This window comes from Crocodylus siamensis, chromosome 13 (assembly GCF_052110815.1).
Source record: "Crocodylus siamensis isolate JL-2025a chromosome 13, ASM5211081v1, whole genome shotgun sequence".
In the NCBI taxonomy this organism is placed as follows: domain Eukaryota; kingdom Metazoa; phylum Chordata; order Crocodylia; family Crocodylidae; genus Crocodylus; species Crocodylus siamensis.
Genome location: NC_143407.1, coordinates 35,869,032 through 35,892,957, shown reverse-complemented (window position 1 = coordinate 35,892,957; position 23,926 = coordinate 35,869,032). Strand labels below are relative to the sequence as shown.

At 58.5% G+C, this 23,926-nt stretch overlaps 3 protein-coding genes across 8 annotated transcripts in view; 2 read left to right on the top strand and 1 right to left on the bottom strand.

Annotated features, from left to right (window-relative positions):
* The window catches only part of NXN (nucleoredoxin), a 69,488-nt gene extending 56,961 nt beyond the window's left edge, over positions 1–12,527 (top strand). For all 5 annotated transcript variants that reach the window (XM_090026424.1, XM_090026420.1, XM_090026421.1 and 2 more), the window contains exons 6-8: positions 5,631–5,810; positions 7,123–7,247; positions 11,431–12,527. In XM_090026424.1, the coding sequence (XP_089882550.1) occupies positions 5,631–5,810; positions 7,123–7,247; positions 11,431–11,613 (488 nt within the window). In that variant the 3' untranslated portion in view covers positions 11,614–12,527. The remainder of the gene's footprint in view (positions 1–5,630; positions 5,811–7,122; positions 7,248–11,430) is intronic.
* A 3,144-nt stretch (positions 12,528–15,671) lies between these two features.
* MRM3 (mitochondrial rRNA methyltransferase 3) lies at positions 15,672–17,708 on the bottom strand. 2 transcript variants are annotated; one of them, XM_090025504.1, is made up of 4 exons: positions 17,454–17,708; positions 17,093–17,343; positions 16,471–16,662; positions 15,672–16,332 (listed from the first exon to the last, which is right to left on the bottom strand). In XM_090025504.1, exons 1-4 carry the CDS (start codon positions 17,687–17,689, stop codon positions 15,761–15,763), a joined length of 1,251 nt encoding a protein of 416 aa, XP_089881630.1. In that variant the 5' UTR covers positions 17,690–17,708; the 3' UTR covers positions 15,672–15,760. The 2 variants fall into 2 exon arrangements, with proteins under 2 accessions (XP_089881630.1, XP_089881631.1); XM_090025505.1 differs by having other exon boundaries at positions 16,471–16,638; positions 17,454–17,704.
* Positions 17,709–17,761: 53 nt separating this feature from the next.
* GLOD4 (glyoxalase domain containing 4) lies at positions 17,762–23,237 on the top strand. Its single transcript, XM_090025511.1, has 8 exons — positions 17,762–17,948; positions 18,354–18,474; positions 19,448–19,592; positions 19,812–19,948; positions 20,610–20,696; positions 20,948–21,061; positions 21,153–21,239; positions 21,777–23,237. Exons 1-8 carry the CDS (start codon positions 17,809–17,811, stop codon positions 21,840–21,842), a joined length of 897 nt encoding a protein of 298 aa, XP_089881637.1. The 5' UTR covers positions 17,762–17,808; the 3' UTR covers positions 21,843–23,237.
* The last annotated feature ends 689 nt before the right edge of the window (positions 23,238–23,926 follow it).

The following is a 23,926-nucleotide window of genomic DNA, read 5'->3' as shown; positions in this document are numbered from 1 at the left end:
TGTAGGCTGAGCTGTTGCACGGCTCTTCTCCAGCTAACGCTCCTACAGCCTGCAAGTAGATGGGCTCGTTCTTCTTGGAAACATGGAGGCCTTTGGAGCTGGGATGCTTCATACCTCATTGTCGATCAAATCCATTTTGCTTTTCATGGAGGTTCAAACGCTGCTCTTTTTTTGCTGTTGGACGTGCTGCCAGCTCGGGCTGGCGTTCTCGCAGGACTCGAGGGCAGTGGCATCTGGTTTTTGTTAGGGACATGGTTTAGCCAAACGTGTGTGCATGTGCTATGTAGCCCAGGACTTTGCTTCCGTCTTTCCGGGTGCGTTGGATCCAGGATTCTGCAGGCTTTGGCTGCTCGGGGGAGCGTGCAGGCTCCCAGCACGCTCCCCTCGCCGTACGTGCTCCAGGCGGCTTCCAGTGCTGTTTGGTTACCACAGCGATTTACATCAAAGGGCAGCATCGAGCTGTGGCCTGCTGGACGTGTGGAGGGGCACGATAAATGCGGCCACTGGCAGGCAAGAAGTTTCTGTGCTTACTCATGTTTTCTCCCTGTGATTACAGGACTGGGGAGATGAAAAGGAGCGACTGGTGTGGGCAAGAGGCATCTGAAGGGACGTAGGGTAATGACAACTTGCAAGTACAGGGAAAAGGAAAATGCCAGCGAGGGCACAGGGCTGCCAGGGCCAGTCACAGGATGCCGTGGAGCAAAGGCAAATGTAGACGTTTCCCTGATGGCCCTAAAGCGAAGCTCAGGTCACGGTTTGACAAGACCCTCTGGTCCCCTCTGCCCCAAGCCTTCCTCTTAGCCTCTTGCAGAAGGCCCTGGAGCAAGGAGGGCCCAGGGAAGGACACGGCTCCCTGGCTTGCTCTAGCGATGTGACTCCTCACCTCCCTGTGCTCGGGGAGCCCAGGGTGCCTGGCCTGACTCTCAAGTACGTTAGGGCCTTGTTGCACCCACGCAGCAGCACAGGGTCACAATAAACCTCTTGTGCCCCCGGGAGCTGTGTGTACGCACCCAAGGCAGACCCCTTTAGCCACGCGTTATGTCTCCAGGACCGTGCCTGGCGCTTAGTAAGAGGTAAGCGGTGCGGCTCTTTCTTCCCCAGATTTCTCTGTTCTCCGTGGTTGCAGTTGCCCTCTCTCTGACATCCTTGCTGAGCCACTGCTTCCTGCTCATTGTTACCTCTGTGACTCCTCCATTTTCTCCTCACTGCTCGTGAGAGGGCTCCGGAGGGCTGTGCCACTACGATCCTCCTCGTCGAACACTGGTGTGCAGAAACCTGTTCTGCAAATGAGGCAGTTTTATCATCCTGCCCCACGTCCTGGTCAGAGCCCCATGTCTGCTCTCTGGGGTCATTGGCTTCTCAAGTATAACTGTGTCGAGGCCTGAGATGTCTAGCAGCCCTGCCTTGCGCCTCTGTCTGAGGAGAGCAAATCTGCACGTGGCCTGTTCTGAGCAAGTGCAAACACCGGGATTGTGAGGGACAGCGTTGGCGTGTGTTCTCGCAGGCCTTTCGAGGGCCTCGGGGGCCGTTTACAGGGCTGTAACAACACAAGGGCTTGTCTTCTCCAACTCTTTCAGTTCCTGCCTAGTGGAAAAGCTGCAAGATGATCAGGTCTCTTGTTGTTTCGGTCTCCTGTCGGCTCCCGGTGGCATTCAAGAAACCCGGCAAAAAATGTAAATACAAACAGAGCCACCTCGGGCTTTATTTGGGTTTACCTGAATGCGTCCACTCGCAGCCAGCGCGGAAGCGGTGGGGCGCACCGTACCCACCCAGATGAAACGGCCAGAAGATCCAGCCCCGCTGGTCTGAAGAGATGTGTTCTCTCATTTCTGGCTTCGTGACTTCAGTCCCCTCTTCTGCCTGCTGTTCCCTAGCCCTCCTGGATATGCCTTTCTGGGCTCACTACTCCGGCAGAGCCAGGAGCAGGGGCTGAGTTCTGCCTGCGAATCCAGCCGGGGTCCCATTCGGTTTTATGCAGAGAGATCCCGTTCTCTCCCACTGCGCTTTGATGAAATGCTGGTCAGCCGGGAAGGCGGAGGGACTGCACCCCCTTTCCTGGAGCATGACAGTTGGACTGAGTCCGGGTCCCCCCCCTTTTTCATCTAAGCTTCTGTCCCACGCTTGCCGCCGGGGGCTGCTTGTCCTACTGCTCCTGCCTACAGAAGATGGCAGGCCAGCTCTGCCTTGGACCCGGGAAGTGTCAGAAATGACTCTCATCACTGATTTGAGTGGAGAGAGCTAAAAGACGCATCTAGGTGCTTAGGTCTCTGTGTGTGTGAGTGAGAGTGACTCAGAGGGCTATAAAATACAAGCTAGCAGGTGTGCAGGGGGCTTGCTTTACAGCTTGCTGCTGCCCTAGATCCTGCAAGCCTATCTCCCTTGCAGATGGGATGTGATTACCCAGGGAGCTGCAAGACCGTGGCGTGTCAGGTTCTGCTGGGCAGCGTTAAATTACAGCCCTTCGGAAAGCGAGGCGCTGCCTCTCCTCGCCACATCCCCGCCCTGGCTTCACGCGTTGTCCCTCCAAGCATCCCGGGGGGTAGGGAAGGCCCAAGTGAAAATAGCTGCGTTGCGAGCAGGGCAACAAAAGGCTCTTTCCCTTTGTACCAGTGGGGAGAAGCAGTGAGAGCTTGTGATTTTGAGAGGAGGGAGGGAGGGAGGGGGCACTGCCCCGCACAGGGTGGAGAGGCTGGTTCTGAGCCCTGGGTACGTCTCCCCAGGGACAGGAGGGTGCTTGGAGGTGCCTGTGCTGGTGCATTTGCTTCAGCCACTCCCCAGCACATCCAGATGTGCAGCTTGGTGGTGTTTGTCTGGGGGGGGCCATGGTGTCCAGGTGAGGCGTGAGCTGTGCCTGGAGCCAGTGTCGGGCTGGGAGTCGTGAAGGCAGCGTCCAGCCTCCCCGTGTGCAGCTGACTCCCTGGCAGCGTGCGAGCAGGAGCCGCCTGGTTATCACCCTCTTGGGGTGTCCACACGGGCTTTCCAGGTGCTGCTTGATACCGAGATCTCAGCTCATTGGTGTGTTGCAGCCTGAACTCACCTGCAAATCCAGTGAGGTCTGAATGTGCTGAGCCTGACACCCGGGTTGTCTACAAGACCCGGTCAGCCCTGGGCCTTCTCTGGGCAGCCTGGCTAGGGGGAGAGCTGTGCAGCTTGTTGGGGATGAGATGAAGTGACTTGCCCAAAGGACACACAGCAATGTGGCAGGGCTATAACCAGGTCTCCTCCGGCTCCAGCATCACGCCTGGACCGTGGGCTGTGCAGATCTGGAGGAGGCTGAAGGCGGAGGTGAGGCGAGGAGGGATGTTGCTCCCTTCGCAGCACACCCGCTGCTCCCCTGGACTGCTGGGGGGGCAGGGGGTACAGTGCTGCTCACAGGGCCAGGCCTGAGGTGCCTTTCCAGCTCCACTGGAGTTTCCTGCCTGTCCCTCCGGCATGATCCCAGATGCCATTGGGTGATGAATGTGCCCTTCTGTGGTCAGCCTGATTTTCTTGGCGCAGCCGTCGTATGAGGTGAACGTGCTGTTTTTACGGAGGAATGCAGAGCTGCCCGGCTGGGGCTGGAATGAGGGGAATGCAGTCGCTCACTGGGACTTGCCGGCAAACGTGGAGCAGACAAATGTCCATGTGTTTCATAGGGAAACGCTCAGGATTGAGCAACTCCTGTCCCCATGCATGGGCCTGCAGTGCCTCGGTCAGGCAGCGGCGAGGCCTTCTCCACTGCCCACAAAGTCTCTCTGCTGAGTCTGTAACTTGTGACCTCCCGGTGACTCCTGCCTGGGAACAGCTGCAGTGCGGGTGGGAGCGTGCGAGCCGCCGGTGCCTGCCCCTTCTCCCGTGGGGGGAGAGCAAGGTGCTGCCTAGCAAATACCTGGGAGGGGGAGCGAGGAGAGCCAGGTGGCAGAGCCGACACCAGTGTTGGACAGGTGACCTGTCTTCCGGCAGCCGCGGGTGTTTCGTTGCCCTGTTCTTCCCGGTCTTCTCGATGTCTCTTCCCCGGTGACGGCTGCTTCCGTCTCCCCTCCGACGGTGACTGTTGGTGCCTAGTAAAATCCCAGATCCTGACGTTCCTGCTCTCACTGGCTCCCCCTTGGCCCTGCGCGATGCAGACGCCGTTGACTGGGGCAGCCGGGCCTCCTCCGTACCTGACTTGTAGGGCTCTGCCTTCCACAGGCTTCCCAAGCGGAGACCTTCCCCGACTCTGGCGCGCTGAGCCCCAGCTGCTGGCTGCTCCGGTTGTGCTGCAAGCTGCCCTCTCCTCCTGAACGGCTCCGCTGCTGAAGCCTCGCGCTTCCACTGCAGCAGTTGTGCCCCAGCCCCTGCCCCTGCCCCTCTGCTCCACGTTCCCAGCTGTCGAGAGGAGCGGAGCAGCCTGCAGTAGCAGTTTCTCCAGCTTCGCAGAAGTTTATTAGCTGCTCTCCAATACCAAGCAGAGCTCACGTCGTGGGGGATGCCGGCATGCTTGCGCCCACTCAGCCCTACTTCAGTCCCCTTCCTTCTCCAGAAAGCATCTCGCTGGCTGGATCTGAGACTTGGGGCAAAGAGGGCTGCAGGGAACCTGTCCTGCCTGAGTGCTGGTGGTACGGAGAGTCAGAGCCCCCCAGGGCAGGATCCAGCAGGGCTCCAGCAAGGCCAGTGGGCCCCAAGCTGGTGTATGCTGACATTGCTCCCTTCCAGGCAGTGGAGCTTGGTCGAGCTGGGATGCCTCTGTGACAGACACCTTGTAGCTGTGGCTGGTCCTGGTTTTCAGTCGCTCTCAAAGGTGCGCTGGAGTGGTCACAAGAGGCCATGGGGGGTTAGGGAACCGGCTTCCCAAGCTCCATGTACACCTGCAGGCTATGCCTTGCCAGCAGCTCTCTCTCTTCCTCTAGCTCCCTTGCATTCCAGCGCGGTTTTGTTTCCTGCGTCAGAAGCGCACGCTGTGAACTAGCAAGCTAGGAAGGCCTGACTCCAGCAGGCTTCAGTAATTTGCCTTGCATCTGGCTTTGCAGTGCCGGGAGACGGAGAGCAGGGATCGAGGTGGGGAACGCACCGGGGTCTGGACAGTGTCCTGTTGTCGTGCGGCCGCTTGTCAGCCTTGTTGGCGGCAAGAACGCGCCTTGGGTGTGGACTGGAGTTGGCTTTAATGAATGTGGAGCTGGGAGGGGAGAAGCAGCTGGGTCAGCCTCGCGGATGCCTTTGGACCAGGAATTTCCCTGGTGGTGGAACATCCTTGTCCGTGGCTGGATAGCTGTCACGGCACCAACTCCACCAGCTGCCCATCTACACTGGATGGGATTGGAGCTCTTTGGCACTTTTTGTCTCATTTTTGATGCCAAGGTGAATTTGGCCTGTGAAAGTCAGGCTCCATACTGCTAACTGCGCCATGAAGAGAGATCCGTGTCTGGCCTACCCATACGAGTGTCCTGGTCCCCCAAACATCCTGCCGCTGCACCTGCTTCCCCGCGGACTGAAGCTGGCTCGGCCACTGGTGTGGCTGGTGTTATAGAAAAGCAGGGGAGGGGACTTTTGGGAGACTGGACAGACTGGGTTAGCCTGTGCAAAGGAGTCCCTGTGGGGCAGGTTCATCTCAGCAGAGCAAGCCGGGGGCTGTTGCTGCAACTGAGCATGCCTCTGCCTTTCCTCTGCCGCAGGCATCCCAACCCTCATCGTCCTGGACCCTAAAGGCGAGGTGATCACGCGGCAGGGGCGTGTGGAGGTGCTGAATGACATGGAATGCCGGGAGTTCCCGTGGCACCCCAAGCCCGTCCTGGAGCTGACCGACTCCAACGCCGTGCAGCTGAACGAGGGCCCCTGCCTCGTCCTCTTTGTCGGTATGGAGCCCTCTTGCTTGTGGAGCAGAGCCTGGGCAGGGAGGGGTGGTGCAGGAGGCTTTCTCGGGGGGAGCGGGGGCGAGTGGTGGCACTGGGGAGCTGCTTTGGTGCAGTGCAACTCACTGGCTCCATTCTTACAGGGGACAGTAGCATGTCCCAGGATGGTGGGAGCAGCATCCCGTCTCTCCCACTAGGCTGTGTAAATCCCGAAGCTGCAATGAGACAGCTTTCCCCCTGCCCCACGACCTTGCATTGCTCTGATGGGTGCCATCACAGCAGGAAACTGGGACTGAGTCAGCCTGGAAGCCCCCCAGATCTCTCCCTGCAGGTCCCTTGGCCTGACGAAATGGGAAACACCCCTTTGCAGGCTGGTGGATAGCATGGACTCCGCGTGGGTCTGTGGTCCTGGGGTCAGATGCCCTGAAGCAGTGCAAGCCCTCCAAGCTGCTAGCTGGAGGAAAGGGTTTGGGATCTGCCTTCTGGAGAGCACAGGGTTGAGGCTGCACCCACTGCTTTAGCCAAGCGTGGGTTACTGATGGGTCACGGAGGATGTGCGCCTGCCCCTCGAGGCGTGTGGGGAGGGGAGCACCCAGTGCAGGGGGCCGAGCGGCAGTATAGACAACGCACAAACAATCGCAGTGTAACCCCTCCTGCTCCACGTGCCCGCCCCTTCCCGTGTGCACGGGCAGAGCCAGGAACATGGCGTGCGTCACCTGGGGTCTGTGGGCTGCTGCTCCCAGGACAGCGTTGTGGGGAGGCCGCAGCCTGCGGGCCCGGGTGGAAGGAGGGTACTGTTCCAGTTATTTCCTGAACCCAGAGGTTTCCCCACGTAGAACCATCTCAGCGCCGCTCAGGGACGGCTCCTTTCCTTCCCAGCCAAGCACTGAGCTTCGGTTGCGGGTGGTGTTCGACTGATGTTCCTGCCTGTCTCTCCTGTACCTCCCCCGTATCAGAGCTGCCTTCGCGTCCCCGCTGCCACCTTGGCTGCCAGGCAGGGGAGCAGCAGAGCTGCTGTTCGGAGGTGGAGGGAGCATGGGTGGTGCCGCCTCGCCTGGGCGCCTCCTTTGGTCCTCGCAACATCCAGGTGCTTCTCAGCAGGCGGCCAGCTGCCTCCGGCCTGTTACTTCCTGGGCTTTCGTGGTGGCATTTGAGGGAGTGAAGAGGCTGGAGTATTTGGGGAGCTGCTTTGCTGAGAGAATCGATTTCCTCGTCTTACGTGAAAGCCCTGCTCAGCTCTGGTCACCTTGTGTCCTTCTCACATCCTGACCACCATCTTACTGTCCTTTTGTCTCCTGGCACCCGTGCCCTGCAGATTCGGAGGATGACGGTGAGTCCGAGGCGGCCAAGCAGCTGATCCAGCCCATCGCTGAGAAGATCATTGCTAAGTACAAAGCCAAAGACGAGGAGGCGCCACTGCTGTTCTTCGTGGCAGGCGAGGTGAGCGGGGATCGGGGGACAGCACTGCTCCTTCGGCTTTGTGCGTGGCAGCTGTGACCTGGTGGCACGCAGGCCTGGAGCTCTTGCGTCGGAAACCAAGAGGTTGGGAATGGGATCTCCCCAGCCTGGGGCCTGTCTTTTGCACAGAGATCCCCCCAGAGCCAACCCCAGAAGCTTCCTGGCAGGCTGGAGAATACAGCAGACAAAGCCGGAGCCCGGCTGCGGGCTCTGTGTGTCTGGGGACGGGGGTGGGGGGGCCTGGCCGGGACAGAGCAGGACCTCCCCTGCCTGCAGCCTGCTCCACGTGCTGTGCCCCTCGCTGGGCTGAGAGAACAAGGCTCTGTGCACTTGCTCTAATTAGCCCCCGCTGTGACAAGCAGAAGGGCACAGCTGGTGCCGAGGGCTCAGATCCCAAGACCTGAGCCAGCATCTTGATGGGGAGGTAAGATGTCCCCTTTGCCAACGCCCTCCGCCAGGGACGGTGCGTTAAACCAGAAGGCTCTGAACAAGAGCAAGTTACGCTGGGTTAAAGGGGACGGAGGTAGCTTGTCCGCGGGTCAGCTGCTCTGCGGAGCTGCTCCTTGTCTGTGGCAAACGGTGGCTGAGACCCGTACGCAAGCCCCGTTTCATCCAGGAGCCAGTTGCCCCTGTTTAGCCAGCGCTTACCGTGGAACAGGAGCAGACATGATGCGGTTCATGCGATGCAGCTGATCTGGAAGGAGTCTCCTCCTTTTCCTCTCTGGCCTGTTTGTCTGCCCATTCCCCGAGGTGGGTCCTGCTGAGTGTGCCCCCTCCCAGCTGCCCTGCTCTGCGGATATGCTTGCGGAGAGGGATCTGAAAGGTGCCTGTTAATCTCTTTCTCCTCTGCCCCTGCCACTGCCACAGCCAAACTGTGTGTGCAGGGAGTGGGGACAGGATGAGGTGCAGCTCCGCACTGGAGCCGCTGGCAGGGCCCTGTGTCGCACGGAGCCCTGCGTGCCCATTTCTGCAGGAACGCCACTTTACTTGAGCAAAAAGCCTTGCTGCGTGGCCTCTGCCCAGAGGCATTCCTGCAAGAGCGTCATCTGGCACTGCTGAGCAGAGCTGACAGCCGGTGATGGATGCGTCTCTGCGGCCAGCATGGAGGCGACAGCTTCTGTCTGAGCGGCACTGGGGGGGTCCCGCAGCCGGGGGAGGAGGGCGAATGCGGTGCTAGGGCCCTCGAGGGGAATGTTGCCTTCTCCCCTCAAGCAGCAGGGACAGGAGGGGGGTCCGGCCGTGCCCTCGCTGTCCGGGGGTTCACAGCCCCTGGCAGTTGCGTGCTCTGTGGCATGGGCCAGGCATACCGGTGGCAGAGGTCATGAATCCTGCCGTTGAGAGCTGCAGAAAGAAACCGTCTCCAGGCAGGCTTTGTTCCAGGGGTGGGAAGCCATGCCACTACAGCTCTGAAGCTTTGGGGCCGCGGGGGGTTTCCCTTGGCTCCCCTGCCCGTAGGCTGCCTCTGTAGTTGGAATAGCTCTGGGAATGAAAGCAGGCCGGGAGCAAGCCTCCGCTCCCGGCCTGGGTCTCTGTCCTGGGCCATGCTGCTCCCTTGCTGCGTGACCGTCCGTGCGGTACTCCCGCCCGCGGGGCCTCTCGTCTCCTGTGTGCGAGAGGGAGACGGGGCCCATCCCACGGGCTGGGGCTGGGGCTGGGGCTGTGATGACGGGTTGATTGTAGGAGTGGCGGAAGCTGCAGAGCGCAGGAGACGGCGCTGAGAGCTGCCTGCCTGCTTCAAGTGACCCTTGGGGCGTGCGGGGAAGCTTCAGACCTTCCGGAGCCCACACAGGTGACCCGTTCACCAGGGCCTTACACTTCCCTCTGCCCCATCGGTGCAGGCCCGGGAGGCCAAGACGCCTTTCAGTGGGTCGAGGGATGCGTCTGTGCTCACCAGCTCCATTGCTGCATGCATCAGCCCGTGCTTCCCCGCACTGCGCGGTGCTGCAGCCCCCCTCCCCCTCGGGTGTGCGCACTGCAGTCCGCCGCGCGCATGCCCGGCGCTCTCCGCTCGCTAACACGCTCCCAGGCCACCCCGGCCTCGGCCCCGAGTCTCTGAATGAGCCCCTTGTCGGCCAGGCCGGTTGCAGAAGGGAGCTGCGCTCTCGCCCCCTCCCCCGGAGCCTGCCCAGGGTCCTCCTCCCCGGCCCTCTTGCTGGCTGGCTGTAGCTGAAACACTGCAGCTCATTCATTTCGCTCCGGCTGGCCGTGTGGCAGCCGCCGTAGAGAATGGGGGAGCATCCTGAATGTCCCATTCATCGCTGGCTCAATAGCCGCGGCCGCCAGCTCCACGGCCGTCCCCATGTTTCCGGCGGCCTTGCTTAGCCCTGGGGCCACGGCTCACAATACCGCCTGACCGTGGCCCTGGGCTGCTGGCACCACCCTCGCCCCTCCCCCGGCGCCTTCGAGGCTGATTTGCATTGACGAAGAGACCACAGCGGTTTTGCGACAGTCCGGCGGGGCGCAGGGCGGAGGCCCCGGACTCCGGCTGCAGGGGCGCGCAGGTTAGAAATGCCCACACAAAGCACTGGCAGTCTCCGGGGTGACGCCCCAGGGCGGTTGCGCGCTGGGCTCGCCCGGGAACGCCGGGGCAGGGAGAATGGAGCGCTGCAGTTGGAGCCAGGAGCAAGGAGCGACCCAGCCTGGCCACGTCTGTTCAGTTCAGCAGCTCTGGCAGTCACAGATTAGTGCATTCCCCCCGTCCCTCCCTTTCCACAGGGCTCTGATTTCTTTGCGTGCAAGCCCCTCTGCCCCGCTTTCCCGCCAAGCGGCCGGCTGGCTGGGCTCCTTGCAGCCCCTGTGTGTGGGAACAGGGCCCTGCTGTTCCCAGATCCACTCGCAGGCGTGTTCTTGGGATGTCCAGGCCTTCCTGGGCTGCCCCCCGTCTGCCACAGCTGCTCGCCCCCCATGTCTCGGTGGTGGACCCAGCCGGAGGTCACAGTGCGGCTGCCTGACGGCCGGAGCCACACGCCACGGTGCTGCTCCCTCGTTTCCCACACGGCCTGCGGACACCTTGGCATCTGGGAGGTGGTGGGCGGCGAAGGCTTGGCTGAGTCTGCTGCTCTCTTTCTGCCGTCTCCCTGGCTCTGTGCCCACTGGGTCCTGGCCATCGCGGCTCTTGGGCAGCATGTGGCTTGCAGACAATGCTCACGTCTTCGCCTGGGGGAAGTGGGGAGGAAGCCCAGATTCCCCTGCTCTGGCAGCACTGGCTTTGTTCTCTTCTGCCACTGGGAGTGGCATATTTCAGCTCCGCCAAGGCTCCCTGGGAGAGGGCAGGCGCTAGCCCAGCTCCAGGCTGTCCTGGGTGATGGAGGAGGCAGCTCTGAGACAAAGAGCCGAGCCCACGGTTGCACAGAGAATCGATGGCAGGAGGGTGAATAGACCTTGGAGCCAGGAGGTTTCTGGCTCTGCCTTGTAACGGCAGGGCTCTGGGTTGATGGAGACAGGGGAGGCAGCAGCAGCTTAATGGGGTACTTTGGGGCAGCCCTTCGCTAGTCAGACGTGGCCAGTCTCACCTCCCAGGTCTGCCCCTGTGGGCTGGCTGGCCGTGGCTCCTGGCCTGCCCAGACTCGGTCTTGCTGGCTGTAGCAAGACGGAGGAGGCCTGGCGGAGAAGCGGAGCGACAGGCTGTGCTCGTACCTGCGGCACAGCTGGCAGGCGCCGCTGGGGGAGCTCGGACAACGGCCCTGAGACATGCCCTGCCGCAGGGGGTGGGGGGAGGGCAGGTGCTCCCAAGAGGAGAGGCGCCTTCTCCCCTCGCGACCCCAGCTTTCATCCTGGCCTGCATGGCAGTCGCTGGCTCTCAGCTCCCTTCGTTGTCCCCATTGTCCCACAACAGGTCCTGGGGGCAGGGGGAAACAAAGCCCGGTGAACCTTGCTCTGTGCCTGCAGCCCCAGCCTTGGCCTCTGCCCCTCCTCTTCCCCCAGGCTGCAGAGCACCAAGGGAGCCATTCGACCCCCGCCCCCCCTTTCCATCTGTCTCTGCTGACAGATTCAGCCGCCTGAATCCTGCGGTGGGGTCTTAGTAGGAAGCCAGGCCCTGGGGGCGGGGGCCCGGCCAGCAATCCCGTCTTCACCCAGTCGTGTTGAGCCCTCCCTGGTAGCGGTGACAGGGCCGCGCGTTTGCTGCTCCCCTCCTTGACGGAGCTTCTGTCTCACTGGCTTCTAGGACGACATGACCGACTCCCTGCGGGATTACACCAACCTGCCGGAGGCGGCCCCCCTGCTCACCATCCTGGACATGTCGGCCAGAGCCAAGTACGTGATGGACGTCGAGGAGATCACGCCCGAGATTGTGGAAGCCTTTGTGAGCGACTTTCTAGCGGACAAGCTCAAGCCCGAGCCCATCTAGGCGGGCACCCGCGGACCTTGTTTAAAGCAGGGCTCTCCCCTCCGCTCGCGGGACCTCCCAGCACCCTTGCGTGCAGCCCAGTATCCAACCTCCTTGTGGTGCCTTGTTTTCTGCAGTGAACCCTTCTCCTGAGCAAACTCCTCGAGATGCACTTTCAGCAGGGAGTCACCGGCGTTCGGAGGCTTCGCTCGTGCTTCATGGTGATATATTCTCTTGTAGCCCGGCCAGAACTGTTACTGTCCCTGTACTCTGTATCTGGCACTAGCTAGCAGGCAGATCTTCTTTGCATGGTGTTCTTCCCAGCATAGGCATCTGGCAGCGGACGGGGTTCTCAGGCCTCTGATACCTCCTCCTCTCCTCCCCGGCTCCCGCCCTGCCCCACACAGACTGTTCCGAAGAAGCAATAAGGAAATGTCCCCACCCCCAGCCATCCTCCTGGCTCCGGCCGTGTCGCAGGCCAAGCGCTGACATCCTTGGCACGTGTGGCGGTGGCCGGGACGCTGCAACCCCTGCCCTCCTCCTGGTGAGAACGCCTGTGTCCAGGCTGTTTTCTCTGCCTCCCAGACATGCAAGTCGGAGGGAATCCCACCCCAACCTTCCCCCCAGCCATGCAGAGAAACAGCACAGGGCTGCTCAGACCTCTCCCACCCCTCCCTTCTTGTCTCCCACCTCCTTTTTTCTTCCATGTTCTCCCACTCTCTCCTTTGTGCCCTCCTCTCTCTGGTATGAAATGTCCTCCCCTGTACGTAGCTGATTGAACCATTTTTTGTAGCTGTGTCCCAAATCCAACCTTAATGGTGCTGTTCTTTGACCCCCACCCACCCGGGCAGCACAGCTGAGCCCCCGGAAAAGTGACGTTGTAAAAACTGTACATGGTGATTGGCCCTTTGTAATAAAACCCACGTCCGACCCAAGTCTGGCGCCTCTGTGAGGGAGTCAGCGTCCTCGCATGACGGGGCACAAGCAGAGCTGGTGGGAAGGCAGCACCTGGCCTGGTGTCCCACAGCGCTGAGGCCCAGCCAAGACAGGGAGCTCCCAGTATGCAGCCCCTGCTTTGCCGGCTTGCTCTCCTCCTGATCCCAGTCCACTGGGAGGAGCTGAACATGCCTGGCCTGGCAGGGTGGGAGCAAAGGGGTCCTAAAGGGGTCCCTGCCCTGGGGAAGCTCTGCTTGCCTTACCCAGGTAAGAGCCAGGGCAGGGAGAGGGGCCCGAGCCAGTGCCATGTGTCACCAAGCCTGCTGCCGCTCACCAACCGGTGCCCTGAACCTGGGCCCTCGCAGGTGTTTGCTGGGCCGTGTCGTCCTGCTGTCTCTTGCCAGTCCAGGTTGGAGGGTTGGACCCTCCCCAGCACCCAGCAGCCTGCCAGGGGAGGAGGGGAGCTTGGAGCCCTGCATGACAGGTGGGGGCAAGTCCTCATGGCTCAGGCAGCGTTTCCTCAGCTGCCATTCACAGCTGGCATGTAACTCGGTGCTGACTTTCGCTGTGGCGGGATGGCTGGGCTGGAGCGCCTACCTGGGTGCGTAATCAGTCTAGCGCCGCAGAGCTGGGGTCCAGCTCGGGAGAGATAGGAAAGGTCCAGCCCTGCCCGTGCGGGGGGATGTGGTCTATACTACCTGGGTGGTGCTGGGGCAGTCCAGCTTCCTAGGCAGCCAAGTGGAGTTCACTGCTCACTGCCCCCAACATGTGCAGAGGGGGTTGCTTTCTATGGCTGCTGCTGAGCTGCCAGCTCCCACCAGGCTAAACCAGGGTTAGAAATCCTGGTGTTTCCCCAGGCCCAGCGCTGGGCAGAAACTGGCTCGATAGGGTCAGTGCTCCCAGACCAAGGGTGGGGGGCTGCAGGGGACAGGGCATGTTTGTGATTTAGATGAGACAGATGAGGAAGCTTGAGCTAGGGCAGCCTCATCTCTAGCAGATTGTTCAGGCAGCAGCGATTAAACTCTGGACAGGCTTAGAACAAAGGAACCCGACTCCCCTCCAAGGGGCCTTGCAGGCAGGGCTGGGGGGCAGGAATCCAGCGCATCCAGACGGGCCGCAGGAGACGGGTGAGCTCACGGACCAAGCGCACAGGATCCCTGGCACGAAGGTTCCAGGTGCACAGGGCTGGGCGTAGCCTCCAGGACCTGACCTCTCTTCTGGAGCTGCCAGTCCTGGCACAAGGCAACAGCCTCCCAGGCTGCTTCCGAGCAGAAGTGCGTGGCTATGCTGAATCCCTCCTCCCCCTGCCAAGGACCTGGGCGTGGAGCCGGCTGATGCTCCCTGTTCTCACGGTCAGTACCAAGCCCCCACTGTCAAGGCACAGGAGCCAGGGGAAAGGGTGGCCCTTGGTAAGTAGGTTGGGGTATAGCCCTGACCACTGTGGGGAATCTAATGTACAGGAGCTAGGCAGTTACTATTGCAGCTGGGACAGAAGTTGTGGGCCACCTACGAGGAAAGCATGGTGCCAGAAGGCTAGAGCCCCTTCTCCCCTCTGAGCACCTGGGGCCCATGTACTGTGGGCTGTCCTGCCACGTACAACAGCCTGTGCCAGTGTAGAAGGAGGTTTCCCAGTATCCTCTGGGATTTCTCCAGCCCAACCAGACCTGCAGATAGATAAGGGAAGAGCCTGGGACTTCTCCCCTGGGGAGGGGGGGTCACACTGCACTTCTCTTCCCCAGTTTCCAGGCTTGTGTTGTTTCCCCTCCCATCTCTAGGAGAAGCCTGCACTCCAAGCACTCCTTGTACAGCATTTGCTGCCCATGCAGGCTCTGGTCAGGACGTGCTGCCACCTGCCGGCAGGAGAGCTCAGAGCCTCCTGGAAAGTTGTGCTTGGCTCAGTGGGAGGATCGCAGCCCCACCAGGCACAGAGAACCCACCACAGCACAGGTCCCTCAGAGGGGGTCTTTGCTCTGCCCTGGTCCCTTGCTAGATCTCGCTTACGGAACCTGTGTTGCTGTCATGGAGGAACTTTGAGTTGTGTCCCATCAGCTCTGCCAGCCAGAGTCCACCTCCTGCTTCAGGTACCGAGGCTGGACGGGGCGGGAGGGTGGCTGCGAGAACACTGCTAGGTGTCCAGCAGGCATCTGGCAAGGACGTGCCCTCTGTGAGTTGTACAACCGTCCCTCTCCTGCTGGCCCTGCAGCGAGCAGATGGAGCAGGTTTGTGACTCGGGATGGTGTGTGACAGGGGAAACCTTGTGTCCTGGCCACCGCCCGCTCAGGCAACACCTGAGTCTAGGGAAGTGCTGCGAGAGCTGCTGGTGCATCTGCAGCATGACCCCCGTCAACCGAGCAGTCACGAGACCTGCTGGTCACAACAGCTTGTTGTGGACTAAGACCAGGCCCTGTTGCAGGAAGCAAGGAGCTGTGGACTTGGTATCCGCTCTGTGACCTCAGAGACCTAGTGACAGCAGCTTCACTGGAAGCTGCTGAGTCTTCATATTAGCACAGCTTTCCCTGGGAGCCTCCAAACACGGTTCACGCTGCCACTGGCCAAGGGGAAGGTGATGATAGCAAGGACCTCTGCTGCATTATGGATATCCCAGCTGTGCTCAGACCCCCAGCTTAAGCCAGAGCTGCCCCCACTGCTGTTGAAACCACATGGGCCTGGCCCATAGCATCAAAAGGTAACACACAGCTACATGCTTGACACAGCCACCTCCTGGTCCTACCAGGGTGCCTGCAGCCCAGCTCTGCTCCTGAAGGAGTAGCAGTGCCTGGGGCAGTGGGTGGGTTCAGAGCCTGGAAAGGTGCACACGGTACTGCCCAGCCAGTGGGCCCAAGCCACCTCAGAGAAGCTAGCAGGCAGGGGCTAAGGGCTTCTCCTGAGCCTGAGGGCAGTGCCTTGCAGCTCCCTGTTAAACCCTGCATAGCGCTTTGGGGACTGGAGTAGCAGTAGATTCAGACACCTGCAGTCTCCAAGCCCTGTCTATCCTTGGTAGCAGAGGCAGCTACATGCAGCTCTTGATGCCCTGCCCAAGGCTGTAGATTCCCCCAGCACTGAGGGGAAGTTGGAATGTATGATGGGCCCTGGGCAGGTTCAGTTCAACCCTCATGCAAAGCACACCAAACAGCAAATGCCCCAACCCTGGCTTTATTTAGCTCTATGCTAACCCCACACATGTGAACATACAGCGGGGGGTCCTGGAAGCGTGCAGGAGTCTCCTTGGTCGCTAGCCTGACGCCGGGAACTTCTGCCTCGTGCTTTCTGGCAGCTGCAGCTGCAGCTGCCTCTTGCCTTCGAACAGGATGATGCTGGCAGCCATGGCTGAATTGAGGCTGTCCATGCCATGCACCACTGGGATGACAAGTCTCCTGCCCCCTGTGCTCTCTGCCAGCTGTAGTGCTTCCAGGCTCAAGCCCTGCGTTTCCCCACCGATCACCACTGCCACAGGCCCCCGGGCCCAGCTCTCACAATAGGTCTGTGCAAGAAGCTCTGGGTTCTGGTCCCAGTCTTCTGCTTCCTTGTCCTCCTTGCCATTAGAATCCAAAGACAAGTGTCCTCTGCCAGCCCCCACCTTCAGGCTGCACGGGCGAGAGATCCAGCCATAGCTGCTGATCTTGCCCGAGGTGTGCTCTGGTTCATCCTGGGCACCTGGGTCCTGGTTGCCAGCCACGTGGATGCAGGTATCAGGGGGCAGGTTGCCAGGGACAGACTTCCACTCCAGATTGGTGATGACAGGTACACGAAAGTGAGCGCCCATGCCAGCACGAAGCACTTTAGGCTCCCAAGGGTCCACGCAGCCTGCAAAAAGAGAGTCAAAGTGAAGGGGCAAGGAGTCGGCAGGGCCTGCAGGCCATGACAACCGAGCTGGCACTCCAAGCATCTCCTTATCCCACTGCCCCCAGTCGTGTAAGTGTGGCTCCCTAGGGAGCGGCCTACCTTTGGTGAGCAGCACTTTGCTGCAGCCCACCCCTGCCGCAGACCTCAGAATAGTCCCTAGGTTTCCTGGGTCACGGATGTTATCGCAGATAAGGCCAAGGGGCAATGCATTCCTCAGCTGGATGGCTGGAAAAACCATCTTGGTGTAGTCCGGCTTGGAGAAGATTCCTGAGCAAGCAAACGGACAGAAGCCTATGGGCAGATGGAAGTCGACTGTTTTTCTTTAAAGCAGCCGTGCCCCACCCAGCAATACGCTCACCCCAACTTCACCACTTCTGCAGTTTGCAGAGTGGCATGGCAGAGCGGCATGGCAGGGCGTGCCAGGAGCAGCTCGGGCAGAACAATTTTTCCTTCCCCAAGGAGCCTGACAGGCAGCAGCATTCCCAGGACATGGGATGCTATTTCTGCCTGGCTGCCGCGGGGTGTTATCGTGGCCCCACGCAGCGTAGGTAGTGCTCCCCACGCTGCGGCAAGCTCTGTGTCACCAGGAGCCGGCTCCTTGGGTCGCCTCTGCGGGCCACGACATCGGCCTGGTGCAAGAGGCAGCCCCCATCCTGCTTCCGCTGCCCCTGCCTCGCTACCGCCACAACGGCTGCTGCCGTCTCTCCCCCACGCACCTCACCTATTAGCCCCGGCGGAGCGACGAGGTCTGACCACAGCTTGATGTCTTCGAACTTCACCTTGATCAAGCTGGCTCTTTTCAGCGCCGCCTCGGGCAGCTGCTTCAGCTCCTTCATCCGCTGGGAGCTGAAGAAGAGAGTCTGCAGCTCCGCGCCAGCCTCCAGCGCGTCCTTGATCAGCCTGTGCCCCTCCAGCAGGATCTTCCCGTGCTGCTCCCGGAACTTCTGCGACTTGGCCACGACCACCACGCTCCTGCCGGGGAGCAAGCGGCCGAGATGCGGCTCTGACACCCGCGCTGACGCCGCGCAGAGCGCCGGGACCGGGCACCGCCTCCCTGCACCCAACACGCGCCCCCCGCTTACCCAAGGCGGCGGTCGCCGGCCCGGGCCGTCTCGTAGCGCAGTCCCAGCGCGGGTCCCTGCTCTCGCGGCGGCGGCGGCGGCGGGGGAGGGGCGCGGGGCGGCGGCGGCGGGGGGCCGGGCTCGGCGCGCGGGGGCACCACCTCCACGGGCCGCCGCCGCAGCCCCCGCACCGCCCGCCGCCCCAGCGCCTGGCCCAGCCCCGCGCCGCCCCGCCGCAGCCACACCAGCGCCGCCATCTTGGCGCGGCCCCGGATATCCGGGGGCTCCTGCGGAAAGTGCGTCGACGCTGCGCGCCGGAAGTGGTGCCGGGGGGCTGCGTCAACTCGGCGCGCCGGAAGTGGTGGCGGCGGCTGCAATGGGGACGCGGCGGGCGCTGCACTTCGTGTTCAAGGCGGGCCGGCGCGGGCCGGCGGCGCGGTTCTACCGGGAGCTGCTCGGCATGAGCGCGCTGCGCCACGAGGAGTTCGCCCAGGGCTGCAAGGCGGCCTGCAACGGGTGCGTGGGGCGGCCGCGCGCGCGTGCTCTCGCGGTGTGTGTGTGTCCACAAGCTCCACGGGAAGTCGGGCTCTCTGCAAGAGCTGCCTGCAGCTGGGTGAGACACCAGGTCTGAGGGTGAGGAGGAAACGGTGGAAATCCTATGACACTTGCAAGCATAGAGCTGGCGCCCGCGGGGGGTAGCGAGGATGCGCGTCCAGCTGTAAGGCACTGGGCCGCGCTCGTAGGTGTGAGACATGCCTTCTTGCGGCTTTGTTGTAAGCTTTTGCCTGGCGCACGTTACTTTCCAGGCCGGGATCCTGAGTTAGCTGCACCGTTTGCCTGCTCTGGCAAGTCCTTTCCTCAGCCGTGTGCGTAATACCGGTGTTTTTCCGACACTGACTGTAAGGAATGTGGTTGTTGCAGCCCGTACGATGGGAAGTGGAGTAAAACGATGGTGGGCTATGGACCCGAAGACAATCACTTCGTCATAGAGCTGACCTACAATTACGGAGTCGGGGAGTATCGCCTTGGCAACGACTTTCTGGTAAGCGTCTCCTCCCATCACGGCTCCGTTCCCGTTGTGAGCCTGTGTGACAAGGAGCCACCACAGGGGAGATTTTCAGCTCTTTTGCCTGGTGCTCTTCCATTTCCCAGGCTGGGGAAGTGCTGGGAAAGCTACCTTGGGCTGGAAGAGGAGGGAGCAAGAGGTGCTTTGTGCTTGTTGTGTATTTGAACACTGGATGTTTGCACTTGACTCTGGGCGCCTTGTGGGGGCAAGTGTCTCTGGTGACTCCCGAGAGCCCTTCATTTCACGCTGTGCTGACAGGTCCAGGCTGGTGCTCCCTGTTTCCTTGAGCTGTGCAGCCCCTCTTATTTCCCTGACTTCCAGCTGAGGAGATGTACTGTGTTTGCTCCTTGACTCTCTCAGGTCACCTTTCCCCTGTTGCCTCATTAGTCCCATGGAAGCCACTTATGTCCTGTCGTCCTGTCCCACCACCCTTCCAGCACCCCTTCCCCAGACGCAGGCCCCAGCCAGTCAGTACTGGCTCTGGGTGCTCTAAAGAGGCAAGACCAGAGTTCAGCCCTTGGGACCTTTCTGCTTGGACTTTTCCCTTTGTAGAAGAGGCTATGAATGTTTACGGACTTCAGTGGCAGGGAGGAGTCCTAATTAAGGAGTGATATTTGGTGGGGGTGCTGATGGGAAGGCAGTTTAGTCTGTGAATAAGTTGCCTGTGAATGCAGATGACTCGTCTAACAATTAGCATCTCTCTAGGCTTCCTCTTTTGAAAGAAGGTTATTGAGAAAGTGGGGTCCAGATGCCCTGAGCAGTAACCAGACTGCTTGAATCCCATAGACCCCAGTCAGAGGTGTATAGCAGAGTCTGGGGATAGTGGTTGCTCTCTTCCTGCCACTGGATGTAGGTTGGTTTTCCCCAGTGACTTTTGGATCCATCAGCTGACATGATACAACCTCATCTTAGTGCCTCAGTGTGTACGTTTGTGCCTTGTCCTTCCCAGGGCATCACACTTGTGTCCAGCCAGGCTGTGAGCAATGCCAGGAACATGGGGTGGCCGATCAAGGAAGTTGCGAAGGGCATGTTTGAAACTGAAGCCCCGGGAGGATACAAGTTCTACCTAGAAGACAAAGAGCAACCAAAGCAAGGTAATGTCTACGTGTGACTGTAGTGCTGCTCTGGAGGTGCCTGTAACTGGGACAGCAGCATGAATTACAGATCTGGCTCGACTGAGCTCGCGGCGGCGCGGGGCAGGAGCCTGTACCTGTGTTACGTTGCTGGGTTTTTTTTCTCGTTGTAACCCTAAAGAGCCGGGGTTAAAACTCCTCCCTACCTGCCACTAACAAAAAACTCTTATGGTCTTGCAGATCCTGTGCTGAAAGTAGCTTTGGCTGTTTCTGATCTGCAGAAATCTGTTAACTACTGGTCTAATCTGCTGGGAATGAAGCTCTATGAGAAGGACGAGGAAAAGCAAAGGGCTTTACTGGGCTATGGAGATAACCAGGTTAGTCCTTTTGGCAGACTGAAAAAATAGCATTTTGTTAGCCCCGTGCATCCTACTTTCTGAGTATGGCCAGTCTGGAAATGAACCCTTCTGATGAGAAGCAGAATCTTCGTCTTTAAAGACTTGTTTTATAGGTCTGCCTGCTTCCCTGCTGGCCACTGACACACACTTGGGGAACCTGCTTTTCTTTGTAGCATGACAGTTTACACTTTAAGTCTTGGACATTGAAGGTTGGATAAATAATACCCAGGCCTCATATCACAAAAGGGTCACTTTCTAAATCAGCTTAATCACTACAAAAATAAAAGTGCGAGGAAGGGGCACTTCAGTTGAAATGCAGAGAGAGTAACTAAGTACAAACAGCATTCGGTGACTTTCTCCAAGGTGCTGACATTAGCACAAGCTGCTTGTCTTGATATGTTGTAGCCAAAAATTATGATTGACAGAGATTCCTGGGAAAGCATTCCCTCTGCTTGTAGTGCTGTGTCTGTGCTTACAGGTTTGTTTTCTAACAAGTAAAAAGCTGCACTGATGCCCTACTGCACTGGGAAACGCATGGCTTTGAGGTGATTACTTTGCCAGGGAGCAATGATTAGGGCACGTGCAAAAAATGAAGGTGGGCTTGTCTGTGAGCTGACTTGGTTGCTTCAATCTGTTTCAGTGCAAGTTGGAGCTGCAAGGCATCAGAGGTGCAGTGGATCATGGCACAGCTTTCGGGCGGATTGCCTTCTCCTGTCCAAAGGATGAGGTACCTATCTGTTTCCCTGCAACCTCTGGCCATTTCTTTGGTTGCCACAGCTGGGGGAGGCCCAGGGATGATCTTATCAGTAGTCTCTGCAAGGTCTCTCCCAGTCTGTATGTAACCAAAACCATCTCATCAAATATGTTCTGCTTAATAGTCTCCCTGGTTCTTGATGGAGATGTGGGTGGTGGGAAAAGCAAGTGGTCGCTGGCCTGGCAGGCCAGAGTTGACTTTTGTCATCGTATTTTGTTCTTTAGTTACCGCACATTGAAGCACTGATGAAGAAGGAGGAGCAGAAGATTCTAACACCACTGGTTAGCTTGGACACCCCTGGAAAAGCAACTGTTCAAGTGGTTATCCTGGCTGATCCAGTGAGTAGCACTGGAAATAGTGATTGAATTCAAGGTCCTGCTGTCTCTTCCCAAGCGTGTCTCACTCCCTCTTCCATTCCATCTGCTCCAGGATGGGCATGAAATCTGCTTTGTAGGAGATGAAGCATTTCGAGAGCTTTCCAAGGTGGATCCAGAGGGCAACAAGCTGTTAGATGATGTAAGTATTATATTCTCTGTAGGGTAACTGGAGAAAGGGAAGGGCAATAGGAGGAAGTCTATGCTTCTAGTTAGGAGCGGCTAGGCCTCCTGGACATGTTAAAGTGGAGCCCACGTGGCCTTCTAAAGGAGCTGCATTGCATTCCAAGTGGGATCTTTCAGTGAGTCCTTCCTGCAGTTGCTGTTGCCCATCTGCTCAGATGCTGAAGAACTGGCAAGGCTTGGGGAAACTGAGGGAGCAAATCCATTCAGAAACCCCCGAGGCATGACTGTTTTATTGGACTCCTCATCCAGTGCATTTATCTAGTGCAGGGGAGGGGTGGGTGCTCCCTGCCTCTACCTGCTGCTGAAGTAAGCCATTCTTCCATACCAGCCAGGTCTTCAGCTCAGTGGAGTCCAGCTTGTGCAGAGGGGTGCCTCCCAGCTCTGTTTGGGAAATCAGCCAGCCCTCACTTTGTCTGGCACTGACCTAAAAGCGTCCTGAATGCCCTGGCTTCTAAATGGCATCTTTTCTAATAGCTGCTCTTTGTTTATACAGGCTATGGCAGCAGACAAAAGCGACGAGTGGTTTGCTAAGCACAACATGCAGAAGGCTTCTGCTTAGTGCCTGCATGAGAGAGAGAGAGGATCACCTGGTAACTCACGCCTTGATTTCAGTACAAGCTAGATGCCTGGAAGATGTGATATGTGTGATTGGATGTCATGTCCTCCCCCTCAGTGAGAGATGGTACAATGCCTTGTGATTTGAATGACTTCCATGTCTTAGTGCAGCCTAAAAGACAGCTCTCCTTTGGGGTAAATGGCACCTACTGCTTCATTGGGAAAGCTTCAGCTGGGTGTAATAGGTAGGTGTAGCATGTGGTGTCATGACTTGGGAGTCTGGAGTTCATGGTTGGAAATCTCTTGTGCTCTGCTTTTCCCACTGAACTTGAGAAAAGCCCCAAGCTTATCTGGCTACTCCTTTCCAGAGTACGAGTGTGTGTCGACAGCGGTAGATTAGAAGTGAAGAGTAGCTCAGTTTTGTGGCTGCCTTGTCAAATGAGACCAGAACTAAATTGCTGCACAACCTAAAACAGAAAATACAGTACTAGCAAGCAGCAGGAAATGAAACAGCATTAACTAACTGAGGTCAGTTCAACATGTCTGTTCAAGGCAAAAACAATGAAGACTGGTTTAGATTGGGGCAAGATGAGTTATTTGTAGGCGAATGTTTAAATTTTCATTTTCAAGCAAGACATGGCTAAAGCAAAAGGAAAGCTGTGGAGCTGATAGCTGTTGCTTGCTCTGTGCAGATAAGATGGACTGGACAACTGCAGAGGTGCTGGGAGCACTTGCTTTCCTGGAGAGTGGGCAAGTAGTTACCGCAGCAGTCCACTCTTTAGCATGTGTTTGAGTGCTGCCACTGCGTCTGCTGCATGTTAAGAAGGGAACCGCTTTGGGATTGCTTGGTGGGGAATGTTGCATGCGCTTTGCCTTGGCCGTGCAGAGGATCTCGCTGCTACACAGGGAAATCAACTTGCCTTAAGTCTAAGAATCCCTGCCTGTCTTAGCAGAGCTGTCACTGTGCTACAGCTGTGCTGCTGCTTTCCTGTGGTCCATCTGCTCCTGAATCAAAGTGACTTTATACTGGGAAACTTGCCTAGAGTCTCATGTGAAGCATTTGTTTTGGAGGTCTTATTTGACTGGGTCCACATGAAGCTCAGCTGTGTTTTGCTTCTCACAAGGGAACACAAACACCGCACATTCCAAGTAGGAATGGTCTGTTGAGTGGGGGTGACCTAGCAAAGTAGAACAAGTCAGAACTTGCTTTAAAGGTGGGAAAACTGGCCCGGAAAATGAACAGCTGCCTAGAAATTAGCTTTGTTTAACTACCTTGAGAACTACCTGCTGTTAAAAGAGCTTTGTTAGCTGGGAGAATTGACTTAAACCTCTGCTTCTGCTGTGCGAATGGTATGTACTGAATCTTGAATCTACCAAATAAATAGCAACAGTGTATGTGGTGCTCGTGTTTGCTGGCGCTTAGTCGTCCTCTGTAAAAAAATCCGGCATTGTGAAACGATTAAAAAAACAGGGGGCCCCCCACCTGGGTTGCTTTCTTCCAAATCCCAAGATCATAAACGCATGTCACGTAATGGGGCTCCTTTGGGGAGCGCTTTGGTTCATAGGTGTGGTCTGGGTGTAGTGGTGTAGAGCGAAGCTGGTAGAGCTCTGCTGGCTAGTGCCTGACCTAGCCCAAGCCAGGTGAGGGCTGTCGCATGGTTTGTAGGTAATGCCGTTAGGAAATGGACCCTTGTCTGATTCAGCAATGTTGCATCTGTGTGCCAGCCTAGTTGCTGAAGGATTCATCTGTTGCTGGTCCCCTGACATCACAATTCGAATGACATCACAGCCTTCACCAAGCAACCAGCTTCAAAGCCATGGGGCCTACTGCACTGGTCAAAGCTGGACGCTCTCCAGCTGTCATGTAACTGTCTCCCCACACTAACCTCTCATACTGGCACCCGGGACAGACCTCCTCCCCCCAGGAACCCTTTCCCCTGCTTGATCTCTAAGCCTGGCTAACCGGTGAGCTGCAGCGTGTGGCTCCTGCTGGCAGTATCCTGTGTCAGCTGAGTTAAAAAGGAAAATAAAGAGGGTTGAAGGGAAATGGCAGGCAGAGGTGTTGTCTGGGTTAATCCAGGCCTGTTC

Excerpts from the sequence above, each read along its gene's own strand:
- MRM3 (XM_090025504.1), bottom strand. The coding sequence starts at position 17,689 with ATGGCGGCGCTGGTGTGGCTGCGGCGGGGCGGCGCGGGGCTGGGCCAG. Across the intron at positions 16,663-17,092 it reads CGCTCCGCCGGGGCTAATAG|GCTTCTGTCCGTTTGCTTGC; the intron begins GTGAGGTGCGTG and ends ATCTGCCCATAG. Across the intron at positions 16,333-16,470 it reads CAAAGTGCTGCTCACCAAAG|GCTGCGTGGACCCTTGGGAG; the intron begins GTAGGCCGCTCC and ends CTCTTTTTGCAG.
- GLOD4 (XM_090025511.1), top strand. The coding sequence starts at position 17,809 with ATGGGGACGCGGCGGGCGCTGCACTTCGTGTTCAAGGCGGGCCGGCGC. Across the intron at positions 19,593-19,811 it reads CAAAGAGCAACCAAAGCAAG|ATCCTGTGCTGAAAGTAGCT; the intron begins GTAATGTCTACG and ends ATGGTCTTGCAG. Across the intron at positions 20,697-20,947 it reads TCTCCTGTCCAAAGGATGAG|TTACCGCACATTGAAGCACT; the intron begins GTACCTATCTGT and ends TTTGTTCTTTAG.